The sequence below is a fragment of the Xiphophorus hellerii genome, chromosome 1 (genome assembly GCF_003331165.1).
Source record: "Xiphophorus hellerii strain 12219 chromosome 1, Xiphophorus_hellerii-4.1, whole genome shotgun sequence".
Lineage (NCBI taxonomy): Eukaryota > Metazoa > Chordata > Actinopteri > Cyprinodontiformes > Poeciliidae > Xiphophorus > Xiphophorus hellerii.
The window spans coordinates 28,425,894-28,443,851 of NC_045672.1; the positions used below are offsets into that span (position 1 = coordinate 28,425,894).

The following is a 17,958-nucleotide window of genomic DNA, read 5'->3' on the forward strand; positions in this document are numbered from 1 at the left end:
TGACTGAGCACATTCTCTTCAAATCTCATCATCTCTGACATTATATTGGTGAAAGTTTAAAATTATTAGTAGCCCTTTTGTAGATCTGAAGACTTCCTGGCAACAGACTTAAAAGCTTGTGAGGATGTGACAACCTGCACAAACTCACCTTGAATTGTCTTCTGTAGCCAAAGGTTTGATGGCTGTGAGGAAACTGTTCCCAAATTCCACCGCTTGGCTGATTTTTAAACCATCAATGGTCATGAATCTAAGTGGTCCTTTGAATCTCAACTTGATGTAACTGCTGGTGTAAGCATCCATTAGTTTGCACCATAAAGATACCAAACTCTGTGCAGGATGACTGAATAGTCTCTCTCCTTGGTGTGCTTATGGAAAGATTAGTTTTATTTGAATAATAATTTTGGTTCGCCACAATAGACTCATTTCCTTTCAAACAGGTCAAGCTTTATTACATCCACTGCTTCAGGATGTTGCAGCCATTCTGTCTGTCCTCCTTTGTGTGTGTGTCTGTGTGTTAAATGGGCATGCCTGTAGGATGTGTTGAAACAGGGGTTCATAAGTCAGGTGCCACGTGGCGTTGGACGTGCTAAGCCAAGATGAGAGCTATGGTGGCACCACTTGTGTGTGTGTGTGTGTGTGTGTTCTCAGCTGTTTTGAGAGAGGATGTATGTGTGTGTCCACTAATCCAGGGAGATCCAAGAGCTGGCACGCAAAGGGATACGCAGACTACACAATCACATGACGTGTATTTGTTTCATGCACATTCAGCCCTTCACAGTGCCAGCTGTCCTCCACGTCTCTCACCATAACTCTGTAAAACCTCAACATCTTACAAAGTATTTTTGTTTTTTTCTGGCAGAAAATCATGACCTCAGGCTTGAAGGAGTTGACTGTCAGCCCTTCCATGTTAATACAAGACTGTGTACCAATCTAGATGAAGGTCAAGACTTGGTCAGCAGAACACATAATCTGTCAAATACAAACATGTAGATCTTGAGGTTCAACAACCCAGAGATGAGATGATGTCCATGAACACCTTTGTAGTGATTGTAGTGAGGGGCAGGTTTAGTGGAGAAAAACTACACTGGCAACAAGCACAACTTGCTTTGGTAATACCAAGAACCAGACCACTTTTAAGAATAAGCCAGCTGCCCCATATTCCTACAACACCCCACCCACAAAATACCTCTAGAGATGTGGACATAAGACTCCTCCTGATCTAGAAAACACATGTAGACTACAAAACAAGGTTCTCATAAACCCCCATCAGTAGGCCAGACTCACTATTAGGACAAAGGCCACTCTGCTCTTGACTTTTTTTCCCCCAACATACAATTTTTCTAACCCTGGTTGCATAAAAGGTTTTTATACATGACCTGCATCCAATCATCAAGCTCGACTGTGTCTGATCTCTATAACAATCTTGGCTTAATGGACCTTACCAGTGGTTTAATTCTTGGGAACTCTTGATTCCCTCCTTTTATTAGAATTCCCAAAATAACATAACCCTTTCCAGGGATTTAAACCACGGATCTGCATATGCACAGTTTTAAAAGGACAGGAATGTTCAGTATTTGAAACACTAAAACCCAGCACTGACAGCGGAATCTTTCAGAGTTTTTAGTAAGTCTTTTTCCTGCTTTGAACTCTTGAATTTGGCTAAAATCTTCTTTTTCCTCAGCTGCTTGAGTCATGGCAGGAATGTGAACCCCTCAGTGCAGTGCTATGGAGAGCTCACCTATTTGTGTACACTTTTTTAGATTGCTGTTTGATTCGCTCACTTTTCTCTGCCCTTCTACCTCTGTCAGATGGGAAATTCACTAAAAGAATCGTGGTTTTGATGACACATCAGGAGATGTTGTAACAGACGTCTACTTTTTGATCCTTGGGCGATGGTCTGACATCAGTGAGTCAATGGAAGGAGAGATGCAAAAATCATTTTTACCTGCAATTTGCTGCACTAGTTTAGTAAAAAAGTAATGACCCGGACATAATTAGTACTTAATATGTAGCATTTTCAGAACTGATGGAGATGATAGACACAAATCTGGGAATGAATGAGTGCGTGAGTACAAACAGGAATCCTGCATGGTTTCATGTTGACCTTTCCTTAGTTTTAGTCTGAGTCAGGACTTTTTCTCAGAGTGTGATCTATTCTTGCTTTAAAGCTTGACAGTGGCTCGACCTGGGTGCAGCGACCTTGGGTGTAGAGGAGGAAGTGAGGAGTCTGTGCTGCAGGAAAAGACTCTGGCTCGTGCAACTCGGAGCGGGGCTTTAATCTCTGCTGGACCGTCAGAAGGCTTTGACAGTGTACAGGACCCAATTAGGTTGCACGATTGAGCTAGGGGATTTGTACTTCCTCTGGTCTTTTTTTGAGGGTGGATTCACACTAACCCCATTTAGTCTTGTTTATAACATCAGCTCGTTTGACTAGAAAGTCCAGTTTGTGTGGGAAGTGTGAATGTTTAATCAAACATTGATGTGGACCAAAACAAAATGAACTCTGGTCCATCTAAAAACCCAGGTCTCTGTTCAGTTGAAGTAAACTCTGGTGTGGTTCAAATGTGGATGCAAATGGACCAGAGACTGCTCCAAAGCAGGAAGTAGACTATAGAGCAGGGAATTTTGGGTAAATATAACCAGAACAAACCTGCTAGTTTGTGGAAGAAGTAAGTCTTTTACCAATGAAAAAAGAGAAATCCTGTAACCAATAAAACCTGCCACTTCATTTTTGATAAAATTGTGTGGAAAAAGGAAGTTGCTCTCATGTCTTCAGTGGTTCTTGTGCAGTGCCACCACAGACAATGGGGGAGCAGGGAGACATGTATTTTTAAGGGTTATTTCATTTGACACAGTGCTGTGAAAGTGAACCGCACCAGCTGGAAATATCACAAATGTTGCAATTTTGGTTCCCAATCAGTCTACTGGACTATCAGGTGTGAAAACACCCTTAGGCTGTCTTCAATTTGGACTCACCCAAACTTAACCTCATCTTCCATTTCCCTTCATTACTTGGTCATTTTTCCTCCCCAATTCACCTGGTGATGCATTAAAAGCAGCCAATAACCTGATGTGATGCACACAGTCTTTCATTGACAGCATATTTCTCTTGAAACAAGTGAGTAATGATTGTATGATTAACATCTACCTCTTTTGCATTCATGAGGGCTACACTCCCTGTGTAATGCTCCAATCTTTGCTGTTTGCACGCACGCACACCCCCTCCCACACACCTACTCGCAGTTTGCACAGACACACACTACTCCTCCCGAGCACAAGGAAACAATGTCGGGAAGTACATTAGCAGGACCTCCATTGTATCTCCCCATACATCCCTTGCTTCCTGAGCCGGCTGTGGGTGCTGCCTTGCTGCGACACACTGAAGAGTCTACTGGTCCTGAAGGTGGTGGAAAAGCTGGGGGGTGTGGTTTGATATGTCTGGAACAGAGACAGACAGATCCTTAATCCTGCAGCTCTCAAGCTTCCTAATTTGGAACCATGGCATCTCCCAGTTGCTGACCCATACTCAGATTTGTGGATTGAGTGTAGGGGGTACAGTTTTGGATTATGTCAGGGTAAGCAGATCTCAGACCAGCACATGAGGTGACTTTAGAGGGGCATAGATGGTGGGAGTCGCCAAACCTCAGGGCTGCCTGTGGTGGCCTCTGCGGTCGTTTAATTGTAGCAGAAACAATAGTGGAGCAGGGAGCTGTTTATTCTAAAAGTGTGTGACCATGATGGCATTTTCACTCCAGCCCAACCCTTTTTTTTTATTATTTTATTTTGAACGTGTGTCTGCTTCGATGTAAAGACTTTGTGCATTGCTCTGTGTGCAGGTTTGCCACCACCCAGACTGCCAGGACCTGAACAGCAAAAGCCCCCTTCATCTGTGTGATTCATGTGACTCGCGATGCCATCCAGAGAGCGCCGACAACATGCACTTTGACCGACACCCCCGATTTGACCTGCAACCTCAAGGTAGATGATTTCTTTATTTGGTACTCAATTCCCCTCCCCCTCTGCCTGGAAGGGGGATGAAGTCATCCCCCATTACCTCATGACAGGACCTTCACTGTGTAAATATCATGCATGCCAGGTCTTTATTGTTGTCTATATAAGGCAGGTGATGTCAATCATTTTCCCTTTTTGTGCCTAAGCACTCTGATCACTCACTTTAAAGACATTCTGATCGACAAGAAGCAGCAAATGCAGTAAACCTTCAGGTGAAACCACAGAAACCTGACTTGAAACCTGACGCATGACGCTGTTGGCTCACTCACACAAAGCTCTGACTGGTTGGTGACTTTCAAACCCTGACTAAATCTTCAACAAAGACAACCCCAGTTTCCCATCTAAACCTCTGAGCAGCGGGGAGTGGGCTGTAATCTGAGGATCCGGGGCTTGTGCAAACTAGCCACGGAGGGTGTTTCATTTTTTTCCATCTCCAAGTGTTGACATATTTAGGACATTTCTGCTTTCATCTTATTGCTGTTCGAACAAAACTACTTCTGGTTCTGGGAATTTAAATTTGATGTGCAGCTTTTCCTCCAGATAAAAACATATTTCTTTCCCATTTTTTAAATCTGCCATTATTCCCAAAATATTTCCCCAAAATGTCCCGCCCAGGGATCATCCCGATAAGACGTTCAAACCACCTCAATTTACTCCTTTCATTGCGGAGAAGCAGTGGCTTTACTTTGAACTCTCCCCAAATAATTGTCATAATAATCCTTACTCTATCTTTAAGACTGAGTCCAGGATGTAAGCAGTCAATTAGCTGAGATGTTTAATCCTGCAGTTCTCAAGCAGGATTAAGCCTAAGATTATAAGCAATAATATATTCTTTCTTGTGAACAATGTTTTCTTTTCTCTACATGTTTGAAAATGACCTTTTAACCTTTCTCAGACAGATCAGCAGCAACTATTGTTTCTCGAAGAACATTGCTGTTGTCTTTCATTTGTGGCATTGTATTAACACACACCTGTGTGCCCTGGAGCATCAAACAGACAGAACTCCTCCTTTTATAGAGATGATCACATTTCCTGATGAGTTAATAAAAATGCTTACCATGAGCCACACGTTGTTGCAACTTTCCTGTGCTATCTGATTAGGTTACCACTATGATTATTTTCCTATAAGTTCATATTTGTTGAATAAATGATGTTACAAAATGTTGATTGTTTTGAACTCATTAGGGTTAAATTTAGTATGTTTAACTAATACACAAAATTAGGGCTGAAACAGCGTAATGGATTAATCAGGATTAATCGATTGATATTATCATCAACTCTTGATATTTTCTCAAAGAACACATTCAGCGGTAATTATGACACTCTTTAAGTGAGGTAGTACAGAATGTGCCAATTTCTTTCATTTGTCATAATTGATTACAAAATAATTGTTGGTGTCAGCTCCAGCCTCCACATAAAATATATCATTATATGAGGCTGTATTGTATGTATTAGGATCTACACTCATATTTTAAGTCACAGCGGGTTGTCTTTAGAACCACAGAGTGCTAATCTCAAGGGTTAACATGGTTTGTTTTTGTGTGTGTTTTAGTAATTTGTGTCAGCTCTGTGGAGTGCAGCGTTTGAGGTAAAATGAGTTGTGATCCAACAGAGGGAGTGACTTCTGTGTTTTCTTAACCTCCAGCTTCCATCCTGGCTCGGAACGTGTCCACGCGCTCCTGCCCCCCACGCACCAGCCCCCCCTCCGATCTGGAGGAAGAGGATGAAGGGAGCAACGACCGCGGGTCGGTAACCTTCCTCTTGTGTCCTGCTAGTGTTTGTTCACTCCTCCTGCCTCTCAGGCTCTTACTGGAGGATCATTTAAAGCCATGAGAAGTGTGTCTTGTGTTTTTAACTGTCGTGCTGACTTTAAGCGGGCAGTTTCTTTTGTTTTGAAGAGCTGGTGCTTGATTTTTAGAATGATTCATCTTTGCAACTGCTTTGCAGTGAGCGTAAAACGGTGGGGATGAAGTTGGGAAAGAAGAAGCCAAGGAGACGACACACTGATGTAAGTAACTCTCCTGTTTGTTTTTTTAACGGGACAGCAGTTTTCTTTTCACGGGAGTTTATGAAATATTCATTGTGGTTCCACACGACTGTCCTTCACCTGAGCGAGTCAGACCGCTCAAAAAGAAGGAGCCCCCCTGTGGATGAGCTGGGAACAAACACCGCTGTGGTCTAATAGTCCATCTGTTCTCTGCAGGACCCCAGCAAAGAGTGTTTCAGCCTCAAGTTTGACCTCAACGTAGACATCAACACCGAGATTGTACCGGCTATGAAAAAGAAAACACTGAGGTTAGACAAGTCAGATGATGGTAGGAGCAAAATGAATTGTAGTAAAAGTGTTGTTTCAAAACGTCTTTGTGTCTTGTGTTGTCAGAGAGGTTTTAGGTCCAGTGTTTGAGAGGAATGGCATCGAGCTGTCGCGGGTCGACCTGTTCCTTGATCAGTCCAATACGCCGCTGTCCCTGCACTTCGAGGCCTATCGCTTAGGAGGACACTACCTCAAAGTTAAAGGTAAAAACTGTCAACCATACCTTTCATTAACAACCGAACTTCTGCCCAACTCACTGAACTTCTGTCCAGTCACAGGTCATAACAAATAACTGGCTAAGCAAGGAAAGACGACAGTTCAACATATAATTGCCATTTCTAAGAAAAGAAAATCTCTAAAGGTCTTTTTACATTGATAAACATTCATCTATGTTTGAAACTTGGTCTTAGTTCCAGCTCATGGTCAGAAGTGGAAAATGTTGCTATTATGCAATGTAGGATTTTCTGTTACAGAAAACTATGGAAGATAGAGCTTCTTTTGAAAATTAAGAATATATTTTTAATTTGTACAAATATATTTTTAATTTGCACAAATTGAGACCGATTTTTCTCATTTTCATCTGTGTAGCACGTCCCGGTGACGAGGTGAAGGTGGCGCAGAGTGTGAAGGACTTTCGATCGCACAGCCTGCCCATCATGAAGCCCCCTGATGGCCAGAGCCCCTACATCCTCACCCCGAGAGAGAAGGTGGCACACGAGTCTCTGGGACGCCGTGAAAGCATCGATCTGCTGGTCAGTTCATGTTTTATTTCCTGCCATGCTGCAGCTCGTCACACCTCCTCCGGCTCCTTATTTTTAACTTTCCCAGCTCTCAAAAACACACTTTGAACACAAACGCAGACACTCCCACAGACTGTTTGGTTCTACCACACCTTTTTCCGACTTTCCACAGCTTCCCCTTTGTTTCTTCCATCCCATAAAACCTCTTCCTTCCTCACCTTCATGGATGAGCATGCTGGACATTTTTTTTTTTTTTTTCATGATCGCCTGCTGTTGTGATTAGTGTACCCTGAAACACTCACTGGTACTTCTACGCTTCCTGCAGCCACAGGAAGCGGCTGTTTTGTAACTGATGAGAGATTCTAAGAGGCTAACTGAGGCCTCTTGATCTACTTGGCTGCAGAACATAAAAGTGGGAAATGAGGCCGGTTGCCAGCAGGTTCAGGCTGTAGCAAGTAGGGACACCAGGACCTGAGTTGTGATTCCTAAATCGCTGACCCGTTTTAACCCTTTTAGAAGTAACACCAGGCATTAGTGTCAAAGTCACAAAAAGAAACTTCCGTTTCAAAGAGGTTTGTTTAAATTGACCCTGTCAAGGGAAAAAATGACCTTTACATCAATCACATAATTTTTTTTCCACTTGTTGCAGAAATCTCAACCCAAACCCTCTCAGTTTCTTCCTATGTGATCCATTACTGCGGCAAACTTCTCACTTCTCTCATGTTTGGCTCAGGTTCAGGCTAATCAGGCCTGTCGTCTGACCTTTTAAGTGCTTAAAACAAAGTTGTTAATCACCTTTCTCAAAAGTCAAGAGCCACCTATCCACAGGTGAGCTGGATTTTGCATTCACGTGTGCAAGCTGTAAACCAGATGTCTGTTGCTCTGGGCGAACAGGTGGGGGCTCGGTAAAAGCACTTCCCTGCCATCTGTGGAGCTAAATGGTCAAGGTTAGTCATAAAGGCTGAGACATAAACACTGGAGGTTGTCAAGGAAAGTTTAGTTTTAGTCATCATGTGTCTCATTTGTTAATTTGGCCAAAATTACTACATGTTCCTTGATGAGACAAAGAATGTCAATGTACGTACCTGATGTTCGTGTAAGGACTCGTCAGCTTTACTGACGATGAATGTGGAGTTTAAATCGGAGATAATCCCAGTTTATTCCTCGGGGTGGCAGTAGCGCTGTTCTTACGGTAGGTTGGCTCTGATTTAACAGAAAACTGTTACCTGTGTTGAATTGTTGGTGGCATTAAAATACATTGTTAAAAGATATGAACAGACAAGTCAAGTGGTGATAGCAAGAATCTATTGGATATGAATCCATTTCTATTAAAGGTGTGTAAATGTGCTATTTTGCAACTAAAACAACAAAAATAAGACCATGGCAAAGACTTCTGCCCTCTAATTTCAAATAAGTACAACTCAAAAATAGAAAATTGATTTCAAGAATGTAGCTCTTATGTATTTTTACTTTTCACAATAAAAATCTGACATAACTTGAACTACTAAAATATTGTGCAAGGCTGTAATTTCAAAGCTATCAAGAGCAAAAATGTCTAGTTCTGTTTTGTGGTGCATAATATTACGAAAACACACATTAATGGATTATTTTTTTTCCATTCTGTTCTTTTTGGCATAAATTCAGCATTTTGTCTGAAACATTCCTCAGACTTTGGTCCATATTAGTAACAACATCACAAAGTTGCAGCATTTTTTGGATGGAGATCCATGATGGAAATCTCCTAAAAGTGCTCTGTTGGATTGAGATCTGGTCACTGTGGTGATTATTGGAGTACAGCAAACTAATTTTCATTGTTCAACTCTGCAAAAGCACAAAACCTTAAGAATTTTCATCTAGCTTCTAGTGCAAATATTTCGGAACACTTGAACTAATACACAGCTACCTAGATAGTAACATTTCAGCAAGATAAACTTTTAAGTCAGTAATCACGAAAAGTACTAGTTCCACTGGCAGGTTTTTTCACTTACAGGAAAAATGTCTTGTTCAAAGTGTAAAAATCTGCCAGTGTAGGGCTGTCTGAAATACTCAGACCAGCTGGTCTGGCACTATTTCATGTTTAAAATCAGTTAAATTTTTCCGTTCTCCATCCTGATGCTTTAAACTTAACCGAATTGTTTCTATCAGGTGAACAGTTGTACCTAATAAAGTGGCAGGTGAGTGTGTGAATATTTTGCATATGTAAAAACTGTACTATGGACCATCCATGTGTTGTTGGATCTTTCATCTTGACTTTTAATCAAGATTAAACTAATATTTTTTCTCCAAAAATATTAGTGGGACATTAGGTGTTTTTTTAATTTACACATTCCTAACATTTACCAGCACTTTACATAATTTGCTGTCAGGATTTAATCAAATAAAATTAAACAATCTTGTTAGAAAAGTGCTTTAAAATCTCAGCCAGACATGAAGGTAAACAAATGGCTCCACTGGGAATCAATGGAGCAGGAAAAGCTCAACAACCTCTAAGATGCTTTTACTTTTTTGGCCAGCAGGGGTCACTGTTTGTTCAAATTCCCTGGTTATTTTGATTAGTTCAAAAAACCAAAACAGATAAAATCTAGTTCTGAGTTTGTATTTTTGGGCAGATTTTCCTCACCACTCCTTCAGCATCCTTAAAGAATTTTCTTCAGCAGGAAATAAACATGCGCCGACTTTGAGGTATTCTTTTGTTTGAAATTGGAATTTCAAGGTTTTTTTTATTGCATTAATATTAGTTTACAGTCTCTGGCAATGTTGTGATTGGCTGCTGAGAGCTTTGTTGATTCAGATTATTTTATAACAGACACTGAGCAAAGTCCTCTGATTAGTCAAAGCTCCATTCCTCTCCTGCTGATTGACCTCATCAAGTGCTTCTGACCCTTTGTTCCTCTATTGTTAAATATTCCATCCTTCTACAGTGTTTGTACTTTAGCAGATCATTTTTAATCCATACATAAAATAAATCCAGATCTGAACTTTTACAGCTTCACTCCGTGGAATCTGAGGTCAAGTGAAGAACAGGAATTTATACTAATGTCCGTCGCATTCATTAGGCAAAGGGGTTAATGCGACTGGCTATGGTTGCATAGTTTTGCCAAACGGAGCAGTAGAGACCCAGCTCTCCAGACACAGAGCAGGAGATGCAACACATCTGCTAAAGTGAAGTCTTAAGCCCTTAAAACACTTTAGCTTTACACTGTTTGATCAAAAGAAACAGTTTATACACATATCTGGAAGGTATTGTGAATCTATAATTTGTGGATCTACATTCTGAATTGCAGATAATCTCATGCTGACATATTTTGAAAACTCCAATGTTTAATATGAGTATATTTATTCAACTTTGCAAATGTCTGTTTGCAAAGTCACAATTGGCACTCCTGCTGTTAATATTATAAAATTATATTTTTCACAAGTTTGCACTACACTGAGGAAGGATCATTCTACTTTGCACAATCTCTACCGATCTATGTAGGAGAGATAGGATTTCTTTGTGTTTAATAATGTTCGAACATTCTCATGCAGAAAGAAAGCTATGATATGAGACTTTGCAGGCATTTGAAAGGAAAGCAGGCCCACAGCATCACATACCATCCACCATACTTAACATTTGTGAACAGAAGTTTTCACTCAAATTCAGCCATTTTAAGCTAAATTTATGGATGGTTTGTTGGTGAAAAGCCTAACCTTCATCTCATGTGATCAATTTTGTGATAAGAATCAAGTTAAACAAGAATAAGATAAATGCAAGTTTGACACTATGAACAACTTAAGGACTAAATTACATCTCAAATCAAGATGTCAATCAAAAAATGGATATCTCAGGTCAAGTCCTTAAGCTAAAGTTTGATATTGACACATAACACAAAAACTGATAAATTTAGGTATTAGTCAAAATTTCCTTTTCTGTATGCCATAATCAAGATAAGCCTTCAGATTGTGGTATTCAAGCATATTAATTGAAAATCAAGTGTAAGGAAAAAGTGTCATAAAAAAAGGTACAAAGCAGGCAGAGATAACCGCAGCCCACATTTATAAATTTTATAGGAATTGTTGGGAGAGCCAAGAAGAGTGCCACTAATTATTTCTCATTGCTCCATGTCAGATTAAATTTACAACATTTTTACTTATATTACTTATACCAGTAATGGTGGAGGGTGCTGTTCCTTTATTGTCCTTGTTTCAACAAACTGAAACTGAGATCGGTTTATAGTCATCATAAAGATATCCCTGTCGTCTGGAGCCCAGGGATGGTGTATAAGTGTGTGCAGTACATTGGTCCTTGCTTGCTGTCAGTTGGCTGGGTCATAAAACCTCCCATCTTTCTGTTGCCATGGAGCAGTTAGCAAAAACCCTTTTTTGCTTATGCGAATCAGGCATCTTGCAGGGTGGTGTCTGTAAACCCACAGCGACATTATTTGATCCAGAGATACAAATCACTGTGATTAGGCTCGCATTACGGGTTCAGTTGGAGGCTGTTGGCTTTCCCAGGAGTGGATCTGTCATTTAATGGATCCTCCATGTGTGTGTCAAGACCCACAATAAATCACCAGTCTCCCAAACACACACACACACCGCAAAATGTATTGCAGGCTCTTTACACTTTAATGCATTTTGGTGCCAGTTGAATCTTTGTAGTTTTGTTCAGTAACATCTAAACTCCTGTCCAGACAGTTAATGGAGTCTTTGGGGAAAAACGGAAACCTCATGATTCATTATGAGCAGTAGCTCTTTTCCTGCATGTCTCCATCAGTTTTACTTCCAGTGAAGGAATTTTTTTCCCACATTCCTCAGATCATTGAGGATAATAGGCTTTTGCTTATGCCCAGCTGTATTGAAGTCCTGGTACATCATTTCAGGAAAGTGGAGATTTGGACTTTGACTGGGCCATTGCAATAGCTTGATTCTTTGCTTTTTTATTAGCTAATATTGGCGATTCAATGCTTTGGTTCAGATGTTAATTACCCAGTTCTTGATTAACTTTGACCTAATTTTTTCTAGAATACTTTGACGTACAGAAATGTTAATGGACAGCTCAATGGCTACAAGGTGTAAAACCAGGCCAAATCATCAACCCTCCACCACCATGCTTTATGTCCAAAATGGTACTCATTATAGTGTGACCTCCTTTTTCCCCAACAGTATGTTCTACTTGTCTTGTGATTAATTGAGAAACAGACTTAAGTGGATCATATTCTTGTTGGAGAACATTGTTTTCTCTAGGCAGCCTTTTTAAACAAGCCAAACTTGTTCAGTTTTCCTCTGATTGAACTGTAATGAACCGTAATGCTTGACTGTAAGAAAGACCTTTTGGTTTTGATTTGTTTTTTCTTGTTCCCCGAGCTTTGGATCGTCTGTCAACTCCTGGGAGATTCATTCCTGTGGAGTGTTTTAAATGTTCGTATTTTTACTAAACTAAATTATTTGGAAATGACCAACAGCAGTTGCTTCTCTAAGGCCATTTCTGATGTATATTTTTTTCCACTTTATGCTAAATCACTTGTAGGGTCCAAAATAGCAAACAATCAGATCCAAGTTTCTGTTTTGTGTCTTAATAAATGACAAAAGCCATGACAAGCATCTTCTGCCAGGCAGAAGACAAAACGTGACGAAAATTGAGGCTGCTGTCAAAAGCTGAATACAGCAAGTCATTAAAACAACACAACCACAGTTTGAAATCTGCTGAAGGCTTTTGGGCTTTTTGACTCATTGTAGATTTACATCCCTGAAGGCTTTTAGGCGTTTCTGTGACAACTGACAGATTTCCCCAGAACTGAGTCATTTAAAGAAACGGTATCTATCTGTCACACAGCAAACTCACCCAGCTCTGAGGCAGATCCAGGAGTATCAGTGTCTTTTAGTATGAGGAGGTAATTCTTTCTTAACATTACTAATCACCATCTACTGTTGACTTTTTATATTATGTCTAAAAACTTTTTAAAAATGAGATCAATAAAAACAGCTTTATAGGAACAACAAGCATTTTAGTACCTTTCTCACTTTCTCAGATGTTTCACTGTCTAACTTAGTATAAGCATTGTTTATTTTGAAAAGTTAGTCATTGAAGAAAGAAAGCGTTTGACCCTTAGTGTAGTCATTTTGAGTAAACTGTGGATGACTTCACATGATTTAATTGCTTGCTGTTATTTGATAATGCTTAATTCACTCTATACATAACACCATATGGGTCAGCAATGTAACTTTCTCTGTGACCTAAAAACATAGGGATGGATGTCTTATTGACATTATTATTGATTCAAATGACATTCGCATAATCAGCATCAGTCAGATTGGCAAAGTTGCAGTTATGATTTACACTAAGACACAACTGCATAAACACTCTATGGAGTGAAAATATAACCTGCAGTTTCATCACAATATTTTAGAATATAATTGAAAAGTGAGATGTTATTCTGTCTGCTTTTGCGCCTTTTTCTACCACACTTTTTTCTTCCATCGAATTTTCTACTAATATGCTTGAATACCATAATCCGTAGGCTAATTGTAATGATTATGGCTTGCAGCTAATCATTAAACACCTAAATTCCTAATTTTTTTATGAATAAATATTGTAGCTTCACTTGGAGATCTGAGATACATCCACTTTTTGATTTTATTTTTTTGAGCTGCATCTACAATTTAACAAAGATGTAGTGTGAAACTGAAGTATGTACCCTTTTGCATATTTCATTTATTTTTTTTGTCACACTGAAATGTTTTAGATAATAAAACTCATTCAGTATCGGACAAATATGATCAGGGTAAATACATAAGCAGTGAAGTTAGTGCAAAAAATGCTTTCCAAACTAAACTTGGTGTTAATAAGGTGATGGTCTTGAGTTCTTTGGCTCCACAAGACTAAATTGATATAGCCATGCTGCTCTCTATCAGAAAGTCCTGAAAAAGAAAAAACTGTTATCAGACTGTGTCTTAGCAGCAGCAGCATGATCCAAAGTACACCAGCAAGTCTTCTCTTAAATGGCTAAAATAATAAGTTTGGTCTGGACAAAAATCCAGTCAATATGCATAAATAGGGTTTTTATGCTCAGACACTATCCGATGTGGCTGAATTGAAATAATTTTGCCAAGAAAAGTGGGTAAAAATTCCCCCAACAATGATGTAAAAAACTGAATGAGAGTTATCCAAAATGCTTGATGGCACTTCTTCCTCTCAAGAATGGCATAACCAGTTATTAGGGAATAACTACTTTTTCATACAAGGCCAGGTTGGCTTGGAAAGCCTTTTTCCACTCAAAAACTAATCGTTTGAAAACTGATATTTTCAGTTGTTAAAGTTGCGAAATAACTTTAACAATCTTCATCTGGTGAAAATCTGTCAAATATTTATGTGACCATAAAAAAGCAGAAGCTGAGCAGAAATCTGTCATGGGCAGACACTGTTTAACATGGTAAACATCAGTGAAAGACGCATAATTGTTATCCATGGCGTCAGCTCTACTTTGTGTAAAACCATACTTTGCCTTTTTTTAAGTAGCATTAAACCCAGCATGTTTTGGTATTAGACTGTTCTTCGTCAGTTCTAGACATGGATTACCATTTGTAATCTTTGCTTTCTTGTGAATAATAGATTAGAATTAGCTCACATTCCAAAACATTGTGAATCACCTATCGTCATATTCTCTGTTTGCAACTAAAATTGGATTCCCTTCGCTATTGTTTCTGCTTTCAATATCCAGTTTGTCCAGTCATTGCTTGCGTGGGAATGGATTAATGACTCATGTTTGGTAACTTGCTCTTTCATTACACTGATAATGAGAAAAGCATGAAACTACCTCAGTGTGCTAGCACCTAATAATTATATTAGCGATTAGCAGAAAGCTGAATTTTCCCCACGTGGTATAGGTGGAGATAAATATTGTGTGTGTTGACGAGAAAGGGCCTGGAAGATAAAGACTTTCCCTCTATGCCTGAAGGTGGAGATTACTGCAAGGCTAAAACACACCTTTATAATTGTTGTTTGTGTGACCGTTGGCCTGTAGCACACCTTATCTGCAGGCTCCGGTCGGCCAGCAGCCACACAAAGGAAGAAACTGCAATGCTTCACAGATCTCTCCCATCTATCCACTTGGATACATGGGTCTGTCCTGACTTGTGGAGGTTGATCTACTTCTGATCCCTCAGAAGATAGTACTAAATTAAAACCTTTGTATTGGTGGGATTTCCCATATTTTCTGCGGAAAATGGTTCGTTTTAGTCTGACATCCTGGCACAGCTGGGACCTGCTGCACCTGGACCCAGAGATCCCCGAGTCGCCTCCTCCCGACACAAAACAACCGACAAGTTACACTCAGGTGAGAGACTTGCAGAGATGTGGGATATTTCACCTCTTGGCAATTTCATTTCATTGCAGTCAATTCATACCTTAGTTTTTTGATATGGAAAGTACCTGTTTGCCACTGGATATTTTATTCCAAGTGTTCTTTCATTGTTATCCACTTTCACTGCAGATGACTTAAAACAATTTTCCTTAATGATGACTTTTCTTTAATGATGACTTTTATTTTGATTAGAGGGTAATGATCTGAGTGTCAACTGTTGATCAGAATCACTACCAATGAAAATAAAGTTTAAACAAAGATTTTGATAAATGTACTATTGGCTTCCACTTAAAATTTGACAATTTTTGAGCTACTTATCATAATTCATGGAACCCAATACTTACAAAGAAATGAAACTGACGGGCATTGGCTTAATTAATTACATGGGTCCTAAGTTCAATGAGCAAATGAAGTAGTAAAGTTCAATTGTCCCAAAGCCAATTTGTAGATACCTCTATACTCCTAAATTACAAATATGAAAAAGGTTAGCTTCTGTCCTTGGTATTTTTTTTTGTTTTTCATTTGAATGCAACTGGGAGCTTGTGACATTTGATTGGTTGCTTTGTTTAAATGTGCTGCTCTGCTTGTTTTGTGCACATGCAGACCACTGAGGCATTTTATGGCTCTTGTTTCCTGGTTACTCTCGATGTGAGTGTTTTATTTATATTTGACTGGATCAATGTGGGTTCGGGTTCTCAGGAAAGTCGGTGTCACACTGTTTTCCGATTGTTAATCGCCCCCCACATGATCAAAGCCAGCTGTTATCAGTTGACTACCATTGGGGCTGGGGGGCATCACAGCAGGAGAGTAGTAGAGTGAGAGGTTGTAGGTGGGGGTTGAAGTGAATTTCTTTTCACCACTTATTTTAATGCAATCAGTGTTTTGTTTTTTTTAAAGATTTTTCCAGGCTGAGGATAATGACACAAGCCGCAGCAGATAAGATAAAACTCTAAGCTCAGTTTGATATCATCAACCAACAGGCTAGAACCATGGCTCCCAAACAGTTACAGTGATACTAGGACTTCTTTTGTGGTATCAAAATGAGAACCTGACGCAATTATTTGCAAGATAACGTGGTTTAGCAGGAATCTCGTCATCTGGCAAGATCTTTACCTTTGAAGTTAGAACTTGGATCTTGAACTGATATGAAATTAAAACTTAAAGTAATCCAGTTAAACTCAGCATTTTGCTAACTTCATGGTTCCGTGTGGTTTCCAGATGTTCAAAAGTTTTGGTGTCATCAATTGACATTGTAAACAAAAAGCTAACCAACTGTGAAATAAAATTAGCATACACAAGACAAAAATTTAGTTGTTCACGCCTATCTCTGCTTTAAATGAAAGCTAATCAAAAACATCAAAGTAAACATTTCTCTAGACGCAAATTGTAAATCTGTTGAGTGAGAAATTGCTGTACTGAAGCATGCTGACAACTATTAGCTAAGAAAGCATGCTTCCTACTATTAGCAACGAAAGCTAAATGGGATGTAAATCGCCGCATGTAGTGCCTTCAAACATTACAACCAACACATTCACTGAAGATTGCATAATACTGTTAAATATCTAATACAATAAATCTTAAAAAGAAGGAAATGATTTATCTGCAGTCATCACCGAGTTTTATTTGCATGGGGAACGTATTGAATTTTGAAGTCAATGTTGGTAAGAAACCGCCTGCATTTCCACTCAGAATTATGACTTCAGGGAACATTTCTGTTATGTTAGTAAAAATTTAATGCATAATTAAATCTCACTTTTTATGTAATCTTCCATGCTCATGGATAGAAAGGTATTTTTTTCTTTTCACTATTTGTTTTTATGACATAAGATAGCAATAAAGTCTATGTCGTGTTGAACTATTATGTAAAAATGTCAGTCAACTTGGTGTTATGGTCTTTTAAGAACCACTGGACTTAAATGGAGAAAGCCTCAGTATTTTGCTTCCCTCTACACGGACAAGTTTACATAGTAGACTCAACAAAGATCCTGTAAACACAATTATTCAGGCAGACATGAATACAGCTGCTTAATGTTAGTTCAAGAGGGGCTCATGGGCTACTTGGCAGCATGCTGACCTGAAGTAATATCTTCAATAAATTACAGAATATCTCTGTTTATATTTGAGGTATACTTCTCGGCTCTGGAAGCCGTTCAAACTTTTTTTTGCTGCTGATGGAAAGGCGGGGAGCTCAATGTGCTTATCTATTGTGCTACAGCAGTCGATTAAATGTGCTGAAACAAGTAAACAAAGGGAATTTCCTGTTTGGCTATTTCTATGGAAATTTCTTTCCTTGTTTTTGCCATCTAGCCTGGCATTGTTCAAAGGTCTCTAAGAAAAACAGGCGCTTCTGAGAACAAAGACTGTGCCTCGGGGGTGGACGTGTCATGAAAATGACATGCTCGCCCCTGTAAAAGCCTCAGGTTTTTTAGTAAGCCTCTTCCTTGTGAAGAAATACTCATCTTAAAAAAATGAAAACGGGTGTGTTTTGCAAGACACGAGCGGCGTGGTTGCTTGAAGAAAGTGCCAAACAGAGCATTTGTCATTGTCAGAA

The 17,958-nt window shown here is 39.4% G+C and overlaps 1 protein-coding gene across 5 annotated transcripts in view; it reads left to right on the plus strand.

The window, feature by feature from the left end:
- Positions 1-17,958, plus strand: part of plekhg5b (pleckstrin homology domain containing, family G (with RhoGef domain) member 5b) — a 79,937-nt gene that overhangs the window by 47,266 nt on the left and 14,713 nt on the right. For all 5 annotated transcript variants that reach the window (XM_032558361.1, XM_032558351.1, XM_032558344.1 and 2 more), the window contains 6 exons: positions 3,837-3,978; positions 5,657-5,756; positions 5,959-6,019; positions 6,215-6,306; positions 6,392-6,528; positions 6,914-7,077. In XM_032558361.1, coding sequence (XP_032414252.1) covers positions 3,837-3,978; positions 5,657-5,756; positions 5,959-6,019; positions 6,215-6,306; positions 6,392-6,528; positions 6,914-7,077 — 696 coding nt within the window. The remainder of the gene's footprint in view (positions 1-3,836; positions 3,979-5,656; positions 5,757-5,958; positions 6,020-6,214; positions 6,307-6,391; positions 6,529-6,913; positions 7,078-17,958) is intronic.